Source organism: Salvelinus sp. IW2-2015, unplaced genomic scaffold, assembly GCF_002910315.2.
Source record: "Salvelinus sp. IW2-2015 unplaced genomic scaffold, ASM291031v2 Un_scaffold1873, whole genome shotgun sequence".
NCBI classification, from domain to species: Eukaryota; Metazoa; Chordata; class Actinopteri; order Salmoniformes; family Salmonidae; genus Salvelinus; species Salvelinus sp. IW2-2015.
This window is the reverse complement of record NW_019943236.1, coordinates 43,621-63,873: the sequence shown is the minus strand read 5'-3', so window position 1 is coordinate 63,873 and position 20,253 is coordinate 43,621. Positions and strand designations below refer to the sequence as shown.

The 20,253-nt window shown below is 44.9% G+C and overlaps 1 protein-coding gene across 1 annotated transcript in view; it reads left to right on the top strand.

Moving 5' to 3' along the window:
* LOC112072271 (gamma-tubulin complex component 3 homolog) overlaps positions 1-15,894 on the top strand; it is a 35,281-nt gene extending 19,387 nt beyond the window's left edge. The window contains 20 exon segments of the mRNA XM_070439723.1: positions 1,890-2,084; positions 2,220-2,353; positions 2,587-2,609; positions 2,612-2,686; positions 2,689-2,747; positions 6,259-6,369; positions 6,474-6,582; positions 7,237-7,426; positions 7,558-7,693; positions 9,528-9,575; positions 9,577-9,597; positions 10,683-10,755; positions 10,758-10,817; positions 10,943-10,963; positions 10,966-11,039; positions 11,304-11,331; positions 11,334-11,357; positions 11,360-11,424; positions 11,900-12,040; positions 15,856-15,894. Of these exon segments, the coding sequence (XP_070295824.1) occupies positions 1,890-2,084; positions 2,220-2,353; positions 2,587-2,609; positions 2,612-2,686; positions 2,689-2,747; positions 6,259-6,369; positions 6,474-6,582; positions 7,237-7,426; positions 7,558-7,693; positions 9,528-9,575; positions 9,577-9,597; positions 10,683-10,755; positions 10,758-10,817; positions 10,943-10,963; positions 10,966-11,039; positions 11,304-11,331; positions 11,334-11,357; positions 11,360-11,424; positions 11,900-12,040; positions 15,856-15,879 (1,611 nt within the window). The 3' untranslated portion in view covers positions 15,880-15,894.
* Positions 15,895-20,253: the final 4,359 nt, after the last annotated feature.

The window sequence follows — 20,253 nt, the reverse complement described above, 5'->3', positions numbered from 1 at the left end:
CCCCCCAAGAGAGAGATGTCCAACTGTCATAAGCTATTTGACCTTTCACGAGTGTACTAAACATTAGGAACACCTTCCTAATATTGAGTTGCCCCCATTTTGCCCTCATAACAGCCTCAATTCATCAGGCATGGACTACAAAGTGTCAAAAGCGTTCCACAGGGATGCTGGCCCTGTTGACTCCAATACTTCCCACAGTTGTCAAGTTGGCTGGATGTCCTTTGGTTGGTGGACCCTTCTTGATACACACGAGAAACTGTTGAGTGTGAAAAACCCAGCAGCGTTGCACTTCTTGAACACTCCAAACTGGTGTGCCTGGCACTACTACCATACCCCCCACCCGTACAAAGGCACTTAAGTCTTTTGTCTGGCGCATTCACCGTCTGAATGGCACACATACACAATCCATGTCTCAAGGCTTAAAAATCCTTATTTAACCTGTCTCCTCCCCTTCATCTACACTGATTGAAGTGGATTTAACAAGTGATGGAAAGAGCAGGTATTCCTAATGTTTCGTACACTGCGCATATGTTACAGTTAGTCAACATGTTGTGTTTAGACGCACCATGGCAGGTAGGCTAGCGGTTAAGAGCGTTGGGCCAGAAACCGAAAGTCTCTGGTTTGAATCCCCAAGCTGACTAGGTGAAAAATCTGTCTGTGCCCTTGAGCAAGGCACTTAACCCTAATTGCTCCTGTAAGTCTCTCTGGATAAGAGCGTCTTGCTAAATGACTCAAATATTTAATGTAGACAGCGCCGTACTTCCATCCATACTAGCTAGACCAGTTATTGACAGATTACCCTGTTTCATCGCTAGCTGACTCCCTGACATCATGGCTGTTGTAGAACCGGCCGACCGACAGCGTTTTTCAGATTCAGCTGTAGTGCTGCTGACATCAAGGCTGATGATCTGTTTCTAAAAGGGGTAAAAAGCTTCGACAGATCAATAGTTGGCTCTTTGGTTAGGAGCCACATCGATGGCGTCCCTCTATCATCCATCAAGTATTCATTACAACTTTCCTCCCTTCCTCCCTCCCTAATATTCCTACAAATTACAGTCGACCTGTTTCAGCTATACATCTTCTCAGCGTTCTATATAGCCTGCTGTCAATGCGCTGGCCTAGGAGCACTGTATCAGACGAGAACACTGGAGCCAAATCTAGCCATCAAGGGTGTTTCCTGAGGTCTTTTTGAAGTCATCATTTACGCTATAAGCCCTATTCAATCTAACACGGTTTCCGGAATAATTAGAACAGAATACAGAAATGGAACATTACTAGAGACAATCATGTTTTATTATTCTGTCTAAAGTAGAGAAGGTGAGTATCAACACCTCGTCCTCATAAGACGACTCCGTCAGCAGAGAGACACTGCAGACAGTTTGGGCTCCAGGCTTCTTGGCGAATGTCTTCAATCTGTGAAACAAGGGCCACGCTGACTACCATTTWAAAAAAGTGAAATTAATTCTGAACCAACTGGTGTGAAAGGGATGAACCTTGAATTGGAATGGTCCTCCAGCTGGCAAAGGGCTCTGTAATAATACGGCTGATGTGTTCCTATTCATGATTCTGGGCTGAAGAGCGGAGCTGCTGTTCCTTTGGTGTTGCTGTAGTCTTGGGGGGTTGTGGCGTACATGTGTGTAGTGACTGAATGGTAACCTGGCAGCAGGAGAGGCCCGTTTTCCGATTGTGAGTGTCTCGTGTCTGTGGGGAGCCATACAGGACAGATGGTACACACGGGGATAATTAACTACCAACCTGGCAACCCCTTCACAGATTAAATGGGTTACTTTGACAGATATTCACAGTATTCCCTGTATTTTGTGCCTGTGTGTGCCTGTGTGTGCCTGCGTGTGCATTCTCCTGTCGTAACTTCTCCAGTGTGTCCCTAGGTGGTGCTCTGTAAGTCTCTGAGGGACACCAGTAGCCGATTGGCTGAGCTGGGCTGGCTCCACAACAAGATCAGGAAGTACACTGACTCGCGCAGTCTGGACCGAGCCTTTGGCCTGGTGGGACAGAGCTTCTGTGCCTCCCTGCATCAGGAACTGAAGGAATACTACAGACTTCTGGCAGTGCTGCACTCACAGGTAAGACACACACCTTTCTCTACCTCTCAACACTGTACCGCCTTATTCATTATTCAAGTGAATGAACTTTGTTCTTAGCCCTTCAAGAGGAAAAACCCATGTAGGCTACAGGACATGTAAAGGCGTGTTTGACAGTTGCAGGTGGAGGATGACCAGGGAGTGAACCTGGGAGTGGAGTGCAGTCTGACCCTCAGACGTCTCCTAGTCTGGACCTACGACCCTAAAGTCCGCCTCAAAACCCTGGCTGCCCTCGTTGACTTCTGCCAGAGGTAGGAGGTGTGTGTGGTGTGTGTGTTGGTGTGTGTGTGGTTGTGTGTTGTGGTGTGTGTGTGGTGTGTGTGTGTGTGTGTGTGGTGGTGTTGTGTGGTGTGTGTGTGTGTGTGTGGTGTGTGTGTGTGTGTGTGTGTGTGTGTTGTGTGTGTGTGTGGCGCCTGCTGGATTGGTACCATCAAAGAATCCATTTAAATAGTGTGTGTGGTTGAAATGTTGTGTGTGTAGGGAGGAAGGGAGGTGAACTGGCGTCAGCGGTCATGCCTATGGGAAGACAGGGGACCCTCAGATGAGAGCTCTGGTGCAGCACATCCTCAGCCTGGTGTCACATCCATCCTCAACTTCCTCTATCGCTGGATCTACGATGGAGAGCTGGAGGACACTTACCATGAGGTGACGCGCAACACACACATATATTTTATAATACATCACCATATATATAACACACCATATAATATATATATATATTATACATACATACATTGAAGTCGAAAGTTTACATGCGCTTAGGTTGGAGTCATTAATACTCGTTTTTCAACCACTCCACAAATTTCTTGTTAACAAACTATATGTTTGGCACGTCGGTTAGGACATCTACTTTGTTCATGACACAAGTAATACTTCCAAAATTGTTTCAGACAGATTATTTAACTTATAATTCACTGCATCACAATTCCAGTGGGTCAGAAGTTTACATACACTAAGTTGACTGTGCCTTTAAACAGCTTGGAAACATCAGAAAATGTCATGGCTTTAAATGCTTCTGATAGGCTAATTGACATCATTTGAGTCAATTGGAGGTGTACTGTGGATGTATTTCAAGGCCTACCTTCAAACTCAGTGCCTCTTTGCTTGACATCACGGAAAATCAAAAGAAATCAGCCAAGACCTCCGAAAAAAATTGTAGACCTCCACAAGTCTGGTTCATCCTTGGGAGCAATTTCCAAACACCTGAAGGTACCACGTTTCTGTACAAACAATAGTACGCAACTATAAACACCATGGGACCACACAGCCGTCATACCGCTCAGGAAGGAGACGTGTTCTGTCTCCTAGAGATGAACGCACTTTGGTGCGAAAAGTGCAAATCGATCCCAGAACAACAGCAAACGACCTTGTGAAGATGCTGGAGAAACAGGTACAAAAGTATCTATTCCACAGTAAAACGAGTCCTTATAACATAACCTGAAAGCTGCTCAGACAGAAAGAAGCACTGCTCAAAACGCATAAAAAGCTCAGATTGGTTGCAACTGCACATGGGACAAAGATTGTACTTTTTGGAGAAATGTTCTCTGGTCTGGTAAACAAAAATAGAACTGTTATGCCAAATGACCATTGTTATGTTTGGAGGAAAAAGGGGAGCTTGCAACACCATCTCAACCGTGAAGCACGGGGGTGCAGCATCATGTTGTGGGGTTGCTTTGCTGCAGCAGGGACTGGTGCACTTCACAAAATAAATGGCATCATGAGGGAGGAAATGATGTGGATATATTGAAGCAACATCGCAAGGCATCAGTCAGCAAGTTAAAGCTTGGTCGCAAATGGGTCTTCCAAATGGACAATGACCCCAAGCAACTTCCAAAGTTGTGGCAAATGGCTAAGGAAGTCAAGGTATTGGAGGCATCACAAAGCCTGACCTCAATCCTATAGAAAATTTGTGGGCAGAACTGAAAAGGCGCGTGCCAGCAAGGAGGCCTACAAACCTGACTCAGTTACACCAGCTCTGTCGAGGAGTAATGTGCCAGAATTCACCAACTTATTGTGGGAAGCTTGTGGAAGGCTACCTGAAACGTTTGACCCAAGTTAAACAATTTAAAGGCAATGCTACCAAATACTGATATTGAGTATGCGATATGGTGTATGTAACTTTTGACTCATGGGAATGTGATGAAAGAAATAAAAGCTGAAATAAATAATTCTCTCTACTATTATTCTGACATTTCACATTCTTAAATAAAGTGCTGATCCTAACTGACCTAAGACAGGGAATTTTTACTAGGATTAAATGTCAGGAATTGTGAAAAACTCAGTTTAAATGTATTTCGCTAAGGTGTGTGTAAACTTCCGACTTCAACTGTTGTGTGTGTATGTGTATATATATATATATATATATATATATATATATAATATATATATAACACACACATGCACATTTTTGTCCATGATAATACATGAAATTTATCATAAATACAGTGTAGACATTGTTAATTATTGTAAATTGATTATGTGTAGCTGAAACCGGCTGATTTTTAATGGAATATCTACATAGGCGTACAGAGGCCCATTATCAGCAACCATCACTCCTGTGTTCCAATGGCACGTTGTGTTAGAAAATCCAAGTTTATCATTTTAAAGGCTAATTGATCATTAGAAAACCCTTTTGCAATTATGTTAGCACAGCTGAAAACTGTTGTTCTGATTTAAAGAAGCAATAAAACCTTCTTTAGACTAGTTGAGTATCTGGAGCATCAGCATTTGTGGGTTCGATTACAGGCTACAAAACACCAGTCTCAACGTCAACAGTGAAGAGGTGACTCCGGGATGCTGGCCTTCTAGGCAGAGTTGCAAAGAAAAAGCCACATCTCAGACTGGCCAATACATTTTTTTTATTAAGATTGGCAAAAGAACACAGACACTGGACAGAGGAACTCTGCCTAGAAGGCCAGCATCCCGGAGTCGCCTCTTCATTGTTGACGTTGAGACTGGTGTTTTTCGGGTACTATTTAATGAAGCTGCCAGTTGAGGACTTGTAAGGCATCTGTTTCTTAAACTAGGGTGGCCTTGATGACAGCTTTTACATTTCTTTTTACTGCTCTAATTACGTTGGTAACCAGTTTAAAATAGCAATAAGGCACAGCTAGGGCTGGGGCTGTGTCCAGGCATGCCGCAATGCGTTGTGCGTAAGAACAGCCCGTAGCCACGRTATTTTGGTCATATACCACACCCCATTTTGCCTTATTGCTTAAATATAATACACACACACTTCCATTAGTTTGTCAAGGTCAGAGTCCGGATGGTAGTAGCTGAGCTYAGGCTGAAGTGGACTCAGACAGACGTCAGACAGGTTAATCTCTGAGCTGAGATGGAGGGAAAGGGGAGGGGTACGGCGGCCTTCCAAATGAGGATGGATGAGAGGACGGTAATGGGGAACTGAGTGATGGCCCTCTCTTCTCTCTTTCTCCTCCCATCTCTGTCCTTGCTCTCCATCCATCTCCCTGTCTCCACAACTACAGGACAGTAGAAGGCCGTGAATCTAGTCCTAATGCACCTGCTGCTGAATCGCCCTCTCAGACTCCGTCTACCTGAGACTAAGTGCTGATTGGGCGAGCACAGAGCACAGGAGAGTTGTAGCGGCTTTCAAGACCAACTGCCGAGCTATTCTCAGAAGGGAACGCTTCAAAGGGCACACTGTATTTAAGCCCCCTGTATTGACCCTCTCTGTAGCAAGCATAAGTGATAGTTATGGAGCTGTTCCTTCCCAGCAGAGGGGAATGAGGGGATGGCTCTGAAGCTTACAGGCACCTCTGTCAGCCCAGGGGGCGGCTGGGAGGTGGCGTTAGASTGTAAACACTCATTATGACAAGAAGAGACGAAATTTAAATAAAACTTTATATATACTTTTTGTTTACTAAAAGGCTTTTCAATCCCCCTTGTTGTACCCCCTAGGAGAGAAGTCTTCACCTTGTAACRCTGATGTCTATTTATCGGCATCCATTTTGGTTTTCAAGTTGAACCACTGGCTCAGTGACGATCAAGATCATGATTGAGAGATGGAACCACCATTCACTTTCTTTCCATTACTGTAATAAGTAACCATTGTTGTAGTAATCTCCTGTGTTGTTCGGATATAGTTGAGTCCTGTCTTTTAAGGTTTTGATTGTGATGGGGATTCCTCTCCCTGCAGTTCTTTGTGGCGTCTGACCCCACGGTGAAGACAGACAGACTGTGGCACGACAAGTACTCACTGAGGAAGTCCATGATACCCACCTTCATCACCATGGACCAGGCCCGCAAGGTAGACACACACACGAACACCAATTATCCTCAACGTAAAAAAATACAAACTTTGCATTCACATGTCACTTTTGCTCGCTCTCTCTTTCTCTTCTGTCTCTGTAGGTTCTGCTCATTGGAAAGTCCATTAACTTCCTGCATCAGGTGTGCCATGACAGAACCTCACCAGGGAAAATAACCCCGGCCTCCAAGTCTACAGACTCCCCCAAAGATGGTACGCTCTCTGACCTCTCTCCCCCACCCCAACACACTGTGAAAGGGGCTAGTTTAATACCACACTGGCATTTGGTGTTTGGTACACATTTCTACATAATATACCTCCAGAGAGTGTGTATTGAGCAGGCAGAGTCTTTCGACAGAGTAGAGAAGCCTTGGTCTTGCCATAGTAGTGTTTGTAGCTAGTGAGAGCAGAGCTGCATTGATCTGTTTGGCATCAGAACTGGTTGTACTGTTATGGTACTTACGGTCGTATCGACTGGATTTAGTCTCACTCCTCTCTCCGTCGCTGATCAATGGTTTTATAGTTCCTTCCTTAGCCTCGTCCTTGAGGGGAATGACTGCACACTGACTGGCGTTGGAAGGGGAGGGGTTGTATTTTTACCCTGTCTGTCCCAAATGCCACCCTATTCCCTTTAAAGTGCACTACTTTTGACCATAACCTTAAGGGTTAAAGGTAGTGCATTATGAAGCCCCCGGTCAAAGGTAGTGCATTATGAAGCGAATAGGGTGCTATTTTGGATGCAGACTCTATCTTGAATTATAGATACAGAGTTCAGCAAACGGTCTGAGAGATGAGTTTAATATGCATCATGTAGTGCCAACTCCAGTACCCACATAATGACCACAGATAATAACTCTCTCTCTGTAGCTGCAGAGCTGTTATCAGACCTGGAGGGTGCGTTCCAGGGGAAGATAGATGCAGCCTACTTTGAAACCAGCAAGTACCTGCTGAATGTCCTCAACCAGAACTATCTGCTGCTGGAGCACCTGCAGGCCATGAGACGATACCTGCTGCTGGGCCAGGGAGACTTCATACGCCACCTCATGGACCTGCTAAAGTTAGTACACACACACACACACACACACACACACACACAGGTGTACAGACAGAGGGGTACGCACAAATACACACACCCACCCACCCCATCCTGTACGTCATATATATTGACCTTAGTGTTTGTCCCTTCAGACCAGAGCTGGCCCGCCCAGCCACCACTCTGTACCAGCACAACCTGACAGGCATCCTGGAGACAGCCGTGAGGGCCACTAACGCCCAGTATGACAACGCTGAGATCCTCAAGAGACTGGACGTACGCCTGCTGGAGGTAGGCTACAGCTCATACCATTACTACTATCACAGGTTACAGCTCATACAATTTATACATTCATTACTACTATCACAGGTTACAGCGCATACCATTACTACTATCATGGGCTACAGCTCATACCATTACTACTATCACGGGCTACAGCTCATACCATTACTACTATCATAGCTCGCTCATACCATTACTACTATCACAGGTACAGCTCATACCATTACTACTATCACAGGTTACAGCTCATACCATTACTACTATCACAGGTTACAGCGCATACCATACTACTATCACATTACAGCGCATACCATTACTACTACAGGCTACAGCTCATACCATTACTACATCACAGCTACAGCTCATACCATTACTACTATCACGGGCTACAGCTCATACCATTACTACTATCACGGGTTACAGCGCATACCATTACTACTATCACAGGCTACAGCGCATACCATACTACTATCATAGGCTACAGCTCATACCATTACTCTATCACAGGCTACAGCTCATACCATTACTACTATCACAGGCTACAGCTCATACCATTACTACTATCACAGGCTACAGCTCATACCATTACTACTATCACAGATACAGCTCATACCATTACTACATCACAGGCTACAGCTCATACCATTACTACTATCACAGGCTACAGCGCATACCATTACTACTATCACAGGCTACAGCTCATACCATTACTACTGTCATAGGCTACAGCTCATACCATTACTACTATCACAGGCTACAGCTCATACCATTACTACTATCCAAGCTACAGCTCATACCATTACTACTATCACAGGCTACAGCTCATACCATTACTACTATCACAGGCTACAGCTCATACCATTACTACTATCACAGGTACAGCTCATACCATTACTACTATCACAGGCTACAGCTCATACCATTACTACTGTCATAGGCTACAGCTCATACCATTACTACTATCACAGGCTACAGCTCATACCATTACTACTATCACAGGCTACAGCTCATACCATTACTACTGTCATAGGCTACAGCTCATACCATTACTACTATCACAGGCTACAGCTCATACCATACTACTATCACAGGCTACAGCTCATACCATTACTACTATCACAGGTTACAGCTCATACCATTACTACTATCACAGCTACAGCTCATACCATTACTACTATCACAGGCTACAGCTCATACCATTACTACTATCACAGGCTACAGCTCATACCATTACTACATCACAGGTTACAGCTCATACCATACTACTATCAACGATTACAGCTCATACCATTACTACTATCACAGGTACAGCTCATACCATTACTACTATCACAGGCTACAGCTCATACCATTACTACTATCAAGGCTACAGTCATACCATTACTACAGCTCACCACCATTACTACTGTCATAGGCTACAGCTCATACCATTACTACAGCTCATACCATTACTACACTACACCATACTACTATCATAGCTACATCATACCATTACTCCTGTCATAGACTACAGCTCATACCATTACTACAGTCATACCATTACTACTATCATAGACTACAGCTCATACCATTACTACTGTCATAGACTACAGCTCATACCATTACTACTGTCATAGGCTTTATCTCAGTGGCTAACACGGTATTGAGTCACGGTTTTGAAACACACCTGGTAACACTGGCTCAAGACTGTTAGCCCTCTGAGCTGAAGCCTAGATGGTTGATGTCTGGATGCTGGATGTACACGTGTCAGTGTTACCTATTGGATTTCAAACTGTCAACTTGGCACCATGTTATCCCTCTGACCTACAGCCTGGTCATCAACCCATCTGTGCTCCTTCTGTAGGTGTCTCCCGGGGATACGGGCTGGGATGTCTTCAGTTTAGACTACCACGGTAGAGGGTCCTATCGCCACGGTAACCACAGCACTTTACATACACATACCATCCTATCTGGTGTTGCCTTGTCTCGCTCCACACACACACACACCACACACACAACACACACACACACACACACACACACACACACACACACACACACACCCTCGCAAACAATCCAATAAGCTTCTCCTCTTCTCTTCATTCATCCATAAAAGCCACCTGGAGCATCAGAACGTTGTTTCTTTCTGCTCTGTTATACATGTTCATTCACAGGCACCAGTCAACCATGTTAGATGAAGTCAAGTGCTGGCTGGTTTGTGTGTTGTTACATTTACATTAAGTCATTTAGCAGACGCTCTTATCCAGAGCGACTTACAAATTGGTGCATTCACCTTATGATATCCAGTGGAACAACCACTTTACAATAGTGCATCTAACTCTTTTAAGGGGGGGGGGGGTTAGAAGGATTACTTTATCCTATCCTAGGTATTCCTTAAAGAGGTGGGTTTCAGGTGTCTCCGGAAGGTGGTGATTGACTCCGCTGACCTGGCGTCGTGAGGGAGTTTGTTCCACCATTGGGGTGCCAGAGCAGCGAACAGTTTTGACTGGGCTGAGCGGGAACTGTACTTCCTCAGAGGTAGGGAGGCGAGCAGCCAGAGGTGGATGAACGCAGTGCCCTTGTTTGGGTGTAGGGCCTGATCAGAGCCTGAAGGTACGGAGGTGCCGTTCCCCTCACAGCTCCGTAGGCAAGCACCATGGTCTTGTAGCGGATGCGAGCTTCAACTGGAAGCCAGTGGAGAGAGCGGAGGAGCGGGTGACGTGAGAGAACTTGGGAAAGTTCTAATATATATATATATATATATATATATATATATATATATATATATATGATAGTAGTAATATGTTCTGTGAGGTGGCGAGAGAACATGTGTTAAATGCTGTGCTACCCTTGACAGGTGTTCACGGAGTCTCTCTCTCTCTTCACTCGGTCTCCTTTGTCTTTCTCTGTCTAATTGTGTGTGTGTGTCTCTTCTCTCTCTCTCTCATTTCTCTCTCTCTGTCTCCTTTGTCTCTCTCTTCTTGCTTTCTGTTTCTCTCGCTGGTTCTGGCTGTGGCAGGTGTTCACACGGGAGTGCATGAGCCACTAACTGCGGGTGTTCAACTTCCTGTGGCGAGCCAAGCGTATGGAGTACACCTCACTGACATCTGGAAGGGACAGATGTGCAACGCCAAGCTGCTTAAGAGCATGCCAGGTGAGAACGGACACACAACACACACACAACCATGTAGATCCCTCTCACCTCCAGCAGAGGGAGTCGTGTACCCGAAGAGCTGTAGATAAGGCAGCCAGGGTAACATGTTAGATGTTGTGTTACAGAGCTGTCTGGCGTGCTGCACCAGTCCACATCCTGGCCAATGAGATGGTCCACTTCATCCACCAGATGCAGTACTACATCACCTTCGAGGTCAGGACCGTACTTTTCTTCATTTATCTAGAGACCACTGGGCTCACCTAGCCTCTCACTCCTCTCACACTCGCCCTCCCCCTTGTCTGTCTGGTCTCTGGCTGTCTGGGTCTCTGGCTGTCTGGGTCTTCGGCTGTGTGTGTGTGGTGTGTGTTGGTGTGTGTGTGTGTGTGTGGTTGTGTGTGGTGTTGTGTGTGTGTGTGTGTGTGTGTGTGTGTGTGTGTGTGGTGTGTGTGTGTTGTGTGTGTGTGTGTGTGTGTACACAGTGGCTAGAGTTGTTGGGATGAGCTGTGGAACAAGGTAAGAAGGCCCAGGATCTAGACCACATCATGCTGCCCACGAAGGATTCTTAGACTCTGTCATCTCCCGCTGCCTACTGGACACCAACAGCAGGGTGAGACATGAGCATACGTGTGCTCATTTATCTATTTTCCCCAGAGTCAGATGAACTTGTGGATAAACTTTCATGTCTTTGTGTCCAATATGAAGGAAGTTGAAGGTAGTTTCGTGACCCAATGCTAACTAGTCTTACCGCAATGACTGGAAGTCTATGGGTATCTACTAGCATGCTARCAGATACCCATTGACTTAGTCATTGTGCTAACGCTAGTTAGCAATTGCGCTAGCGGTAGTTAGCAACTTCCTTCAAAGTGCACGCAGAGACTTAACAAATGGTATCAGCGAGTTCATCTGACTCTGGGGAAGTAGATAAAGTGCCTCATTGCCAAAATCTCTAAGTATCCCTTTAAGAATTTTCCTGTACCCAGCTATTTCATCTGCGACCCTGTACATGTGACTAATAAACTCTAATCTAATCTAAAATGTTTTTCTCTCCTTCTCCCCCCTCTCTCCCGCGATCCTCTCTCCAGTCCTTGTTGAACCAGCTAAGGGCTATCTTTGACCAGATCATAGAGTTCCAGAGTGCCCAGGACTCTCTGTACCGCTCTGCCCTGGAGGAACTCACCCTGCGGCTGCAGTACGAGGAGCGGAAGAAGCAGAGGGATTCTGAGGTAGAAGGATCAGGGCTTGAAGTGGACTGAAATGGGTGCCAGCGCTTAAGGCTGTTACGGTGACCGTATTACCGCCACACTGGCGGTCACGAGTCATGAAGGCAGTCAAATTCCACATGACTGTTTAGTCAGGGTAATTAGGCTTCTCCAAGCTCTGATGCTGCTGCTGTTCATTAGTAGCCTACCAGACTTGCTAACTGCCTGGTACTTAGCACTCTATTGTCCCTCTAATCACTCTGAAATTAATGCAAATGTATTCGAAAATCTAATCAAACACTTCATGAGAGCTCATGTTGCGTAACATTTCTATAGGCTATGCAATTGCGTGAGAAACAGAGTGATGGCTTCTATTAAAAAGAGGAGGATCCCATCAGCTTTCTATTGGCTAGGCCTACTATATATATWTTTTTTTAAACTTTCCTAATATTAAGCACATAGCTTATATTTACAACAGGAGTATAGCCTACCTGGCTGGCATGAAAATAAACGCGTCCTCCATTTTTGCTATTTAATTGCATCATTCGGTTGCATCAGCCTCATTGCGTAAAAAAGTATTTTTTGATGCGAGTGGTTGTATTCATTTGGGATCTATCGCATCCCACAACTGTCCCAGACTGTTTGGAATATTTATTTCTCACACAAAATATAGAATATGTCAACTTTTGTACTATGGGGGATAGTAGATTGACATAGGCTAGTGCTTTTGCTGTTCCTTAGGCCTACTCATCTTGTTGGCTGATGAAAAGTAAATGTGGACAGWTCTTCCAATATCTTCAATATGCACCTCGTAATTAGATAMGGATGGGCGCAGTTGCGTCCCCRATGTGTCGGTCTTCACTTGTAGCCTGTGAGAAAGACTAGATCACGTGACAGAGAGCCATGTGAGTTAGAGGAGCTTTTTTTAGGGGCATTACGGCCACACAAAGGGGATGCCGCCGGGAAATTCGAGTCATTATCAAGTGCTTGTCAAATTGTGAATGAGAGACTGATGAAGTGTGTACAGCCTGCACAAAAAAACAAAGCAGAGCTCATGCCTTTCAAGCAACTTTTCTCAAATCATCATTAGTCAGATCATGCAGCCTTAGAATATATAAAAAAATCAAAACATACAGCCCAACATTTGTATCACAACTAAAGGTACATAAATAACTCTAAATTAAGGAGTACCTGTTTCTTTGTTCACTGCTCAACACAGAATAGCCGCATGTGGGCACTCCCTCAAATCGTTTGGAGAAAGTATCATTAACATTTTATTCAGCTTTGTTCAATTGTATTCTTCATACTATAAAATAATGCCACGGAATTCTAAGCAARTCTTGTCTGCTAAACTAGTGTAGCCCACAGCCATTTGGCATAGCCAGATCAGAACCTATCATAAGGACAACTCAGAGTATGCTATTCTGTTCTTCTGAAATAGACTACATTTTCTTCATATCATGTTTCTTTAGACCTGTCTAAAATAAATAATGGATTTATTGTGAAAGTGTGGGCTATATTACATTACATTAGACTTTTTGAAATGTAGACGTTCAAAGGTCTGCATCAGTGTGGAAGCCAGGAGATACTAAATGTGTTAATGTTCATTAACGGTCAATTACTGTGATACTGGCAGTTATTTGCTTGACAATCACCGGCTTATGAAGTTTCGTGACCGCCACAGCCCTAGCTGCACTGTTTATATTTAGGTTCCGGTACTCTGCAATATTTTAAAGCCAATATTCTATAAGAGGTGCCGGTACTCAAGCAGTAGAACATTTGAGGTGTTGGTATTCAGTACCGGTGTGTACTGGCCTAATTCAACTACTTATAATAATTTTAGTTATAGAGCGCAATTGGAGGGCCATGTAGAGTCTTCACAGAGTCCCATGTCCTGTTTGTTCTAAGTCGTCTGGAACCCAGCCAGGGGCCAACTCAAGTTCCCTCCTTAATGGCCATTGGCCATGCTGGTGTTGTTGTCATTTTATTGATTTAACAGGCCCTGAGCATCAGACTATTAAACTCTAAGTGTTAGAAAAACAAACACAGCCTCTGCGTTTGCCAAGTTTCTCTTTTAATAGCTTGTAAATAAGRCTGAGGTCCAAGGTAAGAGGGTTTGGGGTGACAGAAGCTGTTGGTCAGTGATGGGGGATATTGGATTTTATATTAACTTTAAATATTGGCCGTTGACGTGTGTTTACATGAATGAGAAGTTATTGTGAGTAGAGAAGACATTGAAGTCATGTCTCTATGGGAAAATCCTCTGGGGTCATGAGCGGAGAATCTGTAACAGTTAAGTAATGGGTGTTAGTTTACTCATTTACTGAAGTGAAGAGATGGCACTCTGGTACTCTTTCAGATCAAATTTTATTAGTCACATGCGCGACTAGAAAAGGTGTAGACTACAGTGAAATGCTTACTTACCGAGCCCTTTAACCAACAAGGCTGCAGTTAAAAAAAATACAGATAAGAAATAAGAAATAAAAGTAACAAGTAATTAAAGAGCAGCCGAAAAAATAACAGAGACATATATAACACGAGGGGTTCTGGTACAAAGCAGTCAATGTGCGGGGTGCACACCGGTTAGTTGAGGTAATATGTACATGTAGGCTAGGTTATTAAGTGCAATGTCATAGATGATAGCAAAGGGAAGTGCGCGGTTAAAAGAGAGGGGGCAAGCTGCAAAATCAGTCGGGAAGCCATTTGATTAATGTTCATGGAGTCTTATGCTTGGAGGTAAGAGCGCTGTTTAGAAGCCTCTTGGACCTAGACTTTGCGCTCCGCGTACCGCTTTGCTCGTCTGGTAGCAGAGAGAACAGGATACTGGGTGGCTGGAAGAATTTTTAGGCCGTTCCTCTGACACTGCCTGGTATAAGAGGTCCTGGATGGCAGGAAGCTTGGCCAGTGATGTACTGGGCGTACGCCCTTCTACCGACCTGTAGGTCCTTGCGGTCCGAGGCCAAGCAGTTGCCAACAGGCGAGTGATGCAACCGAGTCAGGATGCTCTCGATGGTGCAAGCTGTAAACCTTTTGAGGATCTGATAGGACCCATCGCAACTCTTGTTCACGTCTCTGAGGGGAATAGGTTATTGTGCCCTCTTCACGACTGTCTTGGTGTGCTTGGACCATGTAGTTTGTTGTGATGTGGACACCAAGGAACTTGAGCTCTCAACCTGCTCCACTACAGCCCCGTCGAGAATGGGGCGGCTCGGCTCCTTTTTTCCTGTGGTCCACAATCATCTCCCTTTGTCTTGATCACGTAGAGTAGAGGTTTTTGTCTGGCACCACACGGCCAGGTCTCTGACCTCTTCCCTATAGGCTGTCTGTCCGTTTGCAGGTGATCAGCCTACCACTGTTGTGCATCGCAAACTTAATGATGGTGTTGGAGTCGTGCCTGTGTCTCTGCAGTCATGAGTGAACAGGGAGTACAGAAGGGACTGAGCACGCACCCTGAGGGCCCCTGTATGAGGATCAGCGTGGCGATGTGTTGTTACCTACCTTAACCACCTGGGCACCCGTTCAGAAAGTCCAGGATCCGTTGCAGAAGGTGGTTGTTAGCTCACGGTCCTTAGCTATTGATGAGCTTGATGGCACTATGGTGTGATAACGCTGAGCTTGTAGTCAATGAATAAGCAATTCTCACGTAGGTTCTCTTTGTCAGGTGGAAAGGCAGTGTGGAGTGCAATAGAGATTCATCGTTGGGATCTGTTTGGGCGGTATGCAAATTGGAAGGGTCTAGTTCGGTACCCCACACTTTGATACCACACTGATGCTGCACAAGCAACAAAGTTCCTCTGAAACTTGACACCTAATTTGCCTGTCTGTGTGTGTTTTTTCAGGGTGAGTGGGGCGCTGAGAGCTGAACAGGAGGCAGAGGAGAACAGGAGGATCCAAGATGTTCCAGAGAGACCATACCAAAATGCGCTCTCAGCTGCGATACTAACACACTTCTACCAGTAGGGGTCTTACCTCTTCTCAACTGCTACAGTGGCTTAAAACTAGGACAGTCTGATTGTCTGTGGTAGTGTACAGACGGATAGGACGTCTGGTTGTCTGTGGTACGTGTTCATGTGGATAGGACCGTCTGTTGTTTTGTGGTAAGTGTTCAGTGGATAGGACGTCTGGTTGTCTGTGGTAGTGTTCAGATGGATAGGACCGATCTGGTTGTCTGTGGTAGGTGTTTCAGTGGATAGGACCGTCTGTTGTCTGTGTAGTGTAAGTGGATAGGAACCGTCTGGGAGTTTGTCGCCTGTGGTAGTGTTCAGTGGATAGGACCGTCTGGTTGTCTGTGGTAGTGTTCATGGATAGGACCGTCTGGTTGCTGTGGTTAGTTCAGCTGGATAGGACCGATCTGGTTGTCTGTGATAGTAGGTCAGTGGATAGGCACCGTCTGGTTGTCTCGGTAGTGTCAGTTATGATAGGACCGTCTGGTTGTCTGTGGTAGTGTTACAGTAATAGGACGTCTGGTTGTTGTGGTAGTGTTCAGTGGATAGGACCGTCTGGTGTTCTGTGGTAGTGTACAGTGGTAGGACCGTCTGGTTGTCTTGTGGTAGTGTACAGTTGGATAGGACCGTCTGGTTGTCTGTGGTAGTGTTCAGTGGATATAGCGAGACCGTCTGGTTGTCTGTGGTAGTGTTCAGTGGATAGGACCGTCTGGTTGTCTGTGGTAGTGTTCAGTGGATAGGACCGTCTGGTGTCTGTGGTAGTGTCCAGTTGGGTTAATAAGGACCGTCGGTTGTCTGTGGTAGTGTTCAGTGGATGGACCGTCTGGTTGTCTGTGGTAGTGTTCAGTGGATAGGACCGTCTGGTTGTCTGTGGTATGTTCAGTGGATAGGGACCGCTGTTGTCTGTGGTAGTGTCAGTGGATAGGACCGGTCTGGTTGTCTGTGGTAGTGTTCAGTGGACAGGACCGTCTGGTGGTTGCTGTGGTAGTGTTCAGTGGATAGGACCGTCTGGTTGTCTGTGGTGAGTGTGACAGTGGATAGGACGCGTCTGGTTGTCTGTGTAGTGTTCAGTGATAGGACCGCTGGTTGTCTGTGTAGTGTTCAGTGGATAGGACCGTCTGGTTGTCTGTGGTAGTGTTCAGTGGATAGGACCGTCTGGTTTGTCTGTGGTAGTTTCAGTTGGATACGGGTCTGGTTGTCTGTGGTAGTGTTCAGTGGTATAATATCTGTGGTTGGTTGTGCTCCTTCTCAGGGCATAGTGAGCAGTTCCTGGTGCTGATAATGACTAGTCCAGACGAGAGCCTGCGCTTCCTCAGCTTCAGACTGGACTTCAACGAGCACTACCTGACTGGCCAGAGACTGCCCTCGGCTGGAATGATTAAGCGCTGAGGGCCTCACTGGGGGCCACCAGGGGCCGACGGCCCTCCAACATCTGACCTTACGCACACCACTATGTCACAACATAGGGACAGAGAGCCACACGGAATCTGCCTTGATAGTATTTATATATGACATGAAGATGACATCAAAGTAGGGCTAGATGGAATCTGTTGTGAGGACATCACAAAAGAGCCAGACAGAATCTGTTGCGATGACATCATAATAGAGCCAGGTGGAGATAATGCCGCATTCAAAACAACTAGGAACTCTGAAATCTCCGACTTCAGTGCGTTCAAAACAACTGGGAACTCGGTAAAACACAAGCTCCAACTGGGAAAAATTGTTTTGAACGGTCATCCAACTCGGAATTCCAAGTCGGGAACTCGGTCGGGCCTCTTTCCAGAGCTCCGACTTTCCGACCTGAAGATCACTGAYGTCATGATTTGACCTAGTTTTTTTCTGAATTTCCAGTTGTCTTGAATGATGTAGTGGTGACTTCACAGATTCCATTTGGCCCTGCATTTTAACACCTCAAGACAAATAGGGCTAACTCGGATTAATTTCACTATGACATAAACAAACAGAACATTTTGAAACCCTGCCTCCTCCCCCAATGTCATTGGCAAATGACTCACACAAACAAACACACACGCTCAATTCACCATACACACACACATCCACGTTTCCCACTCTTTCACAGTCCCCTCTTGGGAGATGTGGTTTTAGAAGCCTGTCATTTTAGTACTCTGCCTCCAGCATCCAGCTGTGTTCACCCTCACCTCTTTGAGGTGTCTGATAGGCTACCATCACCGTGTGAATTTCATATTGTACATTTGATAATGAACAGAATGTCTTGATTTGATTGGTTTGTTTACATGTTCTGTGAATATTTTGTTTAGTTTTTCTTACTGACGTTTTTCATACCAGTGTCTTAAAGTCTGCGGTGTGTTTTATAACTGTTAATAAACACTGGTATAGCTGTTTAACAACTGTATTATGGAACCAACACAGCAGGCTCCCACCCACCTCTCTAAAGAGATTCAAAAACAATGCCCACAGCCCCTAAGGCTAAAAGACKGACAGACGTTAGGATTTTATTCATGTTTTGTATTATTTAACTGGGTTTCTTTTGATTTTCCTTGCAGACTGTGGCCTCTGTTCTGCATGTCAAACTGTCATGTTGAACCAGCTCAATTCCTTAATTGTACAAGACAGATTTGTCAAACGTGTTGCACCCAACTTATGCCACTTTTCTCTCYTGACCACTCAGACAAACCTGGGRAAATACTTTTGTCATACTGCGACATTAAACCTTGAAGAAGCTACACGTGGAATGGTGACTGTATGGTGACATAACTAGCCTTTCAAAACCCTCCTATGATGGGAGTATACTGTAGTATTCGGGTGCATCTCAATAGTCAGAGGTGGCTTCCTCGCCTCCCTTCCCTTTTCACTGATCTGAAGGCGACATGGAAGACGCTTACCAGGACTTGCTTTCATTCACCTGTCTGCAGAGCAGATGAAGGGAAGGAGGCAATGAAGCTATTGGCTGCGTCCTAAATGGCACCATACATAATAGGGTGCCATTTGAGATGCACACAGAGTTAGAGATGCACCCTTTAGTATTTTAACCCCTCCAAGCAGGCTCCCCTGTCTTTCTTTCCAATCACAAGTTCTCATCAGGGCGTGCCAAGAGAAGATGCTACCGGAAGACCTCTTGTCTGTAAATCCTGTCCATTGTATAGCACAGATGTATAGAAATGACATGCCATGGACACAAACATCCTGTCATCTCTTTAATAATAAAGTCAAGTTTTTTAACAGTTTGTACTTCGTTTTTTTTGTCAGCATCAGGGGTGCATTGTAAGTAGACTATAAGAGGGCCTTTGTCTAAAAAACGTATTTTCTAATAAATTTTATTTAATACATCACGCTCCCGGTGAGTTTTTTTCCTTGCTGGACGCATTGAGTTGAGGCCTAATTAGTTTGAAGGATGCATGTGACCTGGCCATTGTGCTGGAGTTCGAGAACGCAGCAGAACGCATGTGAAGTTATACAGTGGAAATCCACGATATAGCAGGTAAGTTTACTTAAATCGTTAACATCGAAGGGATTTTAGTAAACTTGGAGAGTAGTCGACATAAACGGGGCAGAATTCAGATAATGTTTTCTATGTAGGTAGAACTTGACTCAGACTTGTCAATGTCAATTCCCGCTTGTTTGAATCTAGTAAGTAAATCATGTTTAGACAACTGTCATGGTTAGAAAACAAACACTATTACAGATAACTGGAGTATACAGTAGTAGTTGTAGCTACACTTGTACTAGCTAGACACTTCCAACAAAGGCTGTCTTGAGATATTTGAGGTAGAATGAGTTTGAGTATTTAACCACGTGGTGGCAGTGTAGCTCAATACATGCGAGATAATGACGTTTAGTACTGATTCATTGATCGATCATGTTGATCTTTGAAACAGTGGATTCACTTTTCTATCCACAATATGATACGTAGTCAGCTCTCATGCATTTTGCTGTGTGTTGGAGTAGAATAGACAGTCATAGAGCAGCTTTATTAAGTAGAATATATTTGGTAGGAGAGGTGTCACAATGTCAGTGGATGTCTCACTACAGCCTGGCTTTATTTGGACACGTCACAAGACCCATGACACTATCCCCCCCCCATTGAGATGAATGGTGTCCTTGTTCTTTACACTAACTCACTTTGTTTCATTAGTATCCCTGTTTGTTGTCTGTGTTCTGGTGCCTGTGTGTCTGTTGCTGGTGGTTAACTTAATTAGCTGATCTCGGGATCAGTATATTTAATCAAATGCTTTATAACTCTGATCCATAGATGCATCGTCTGATCCACTACAGTCACTGGCAGGCAGAGTGGAGCAGGGGGTGAAAGACCAT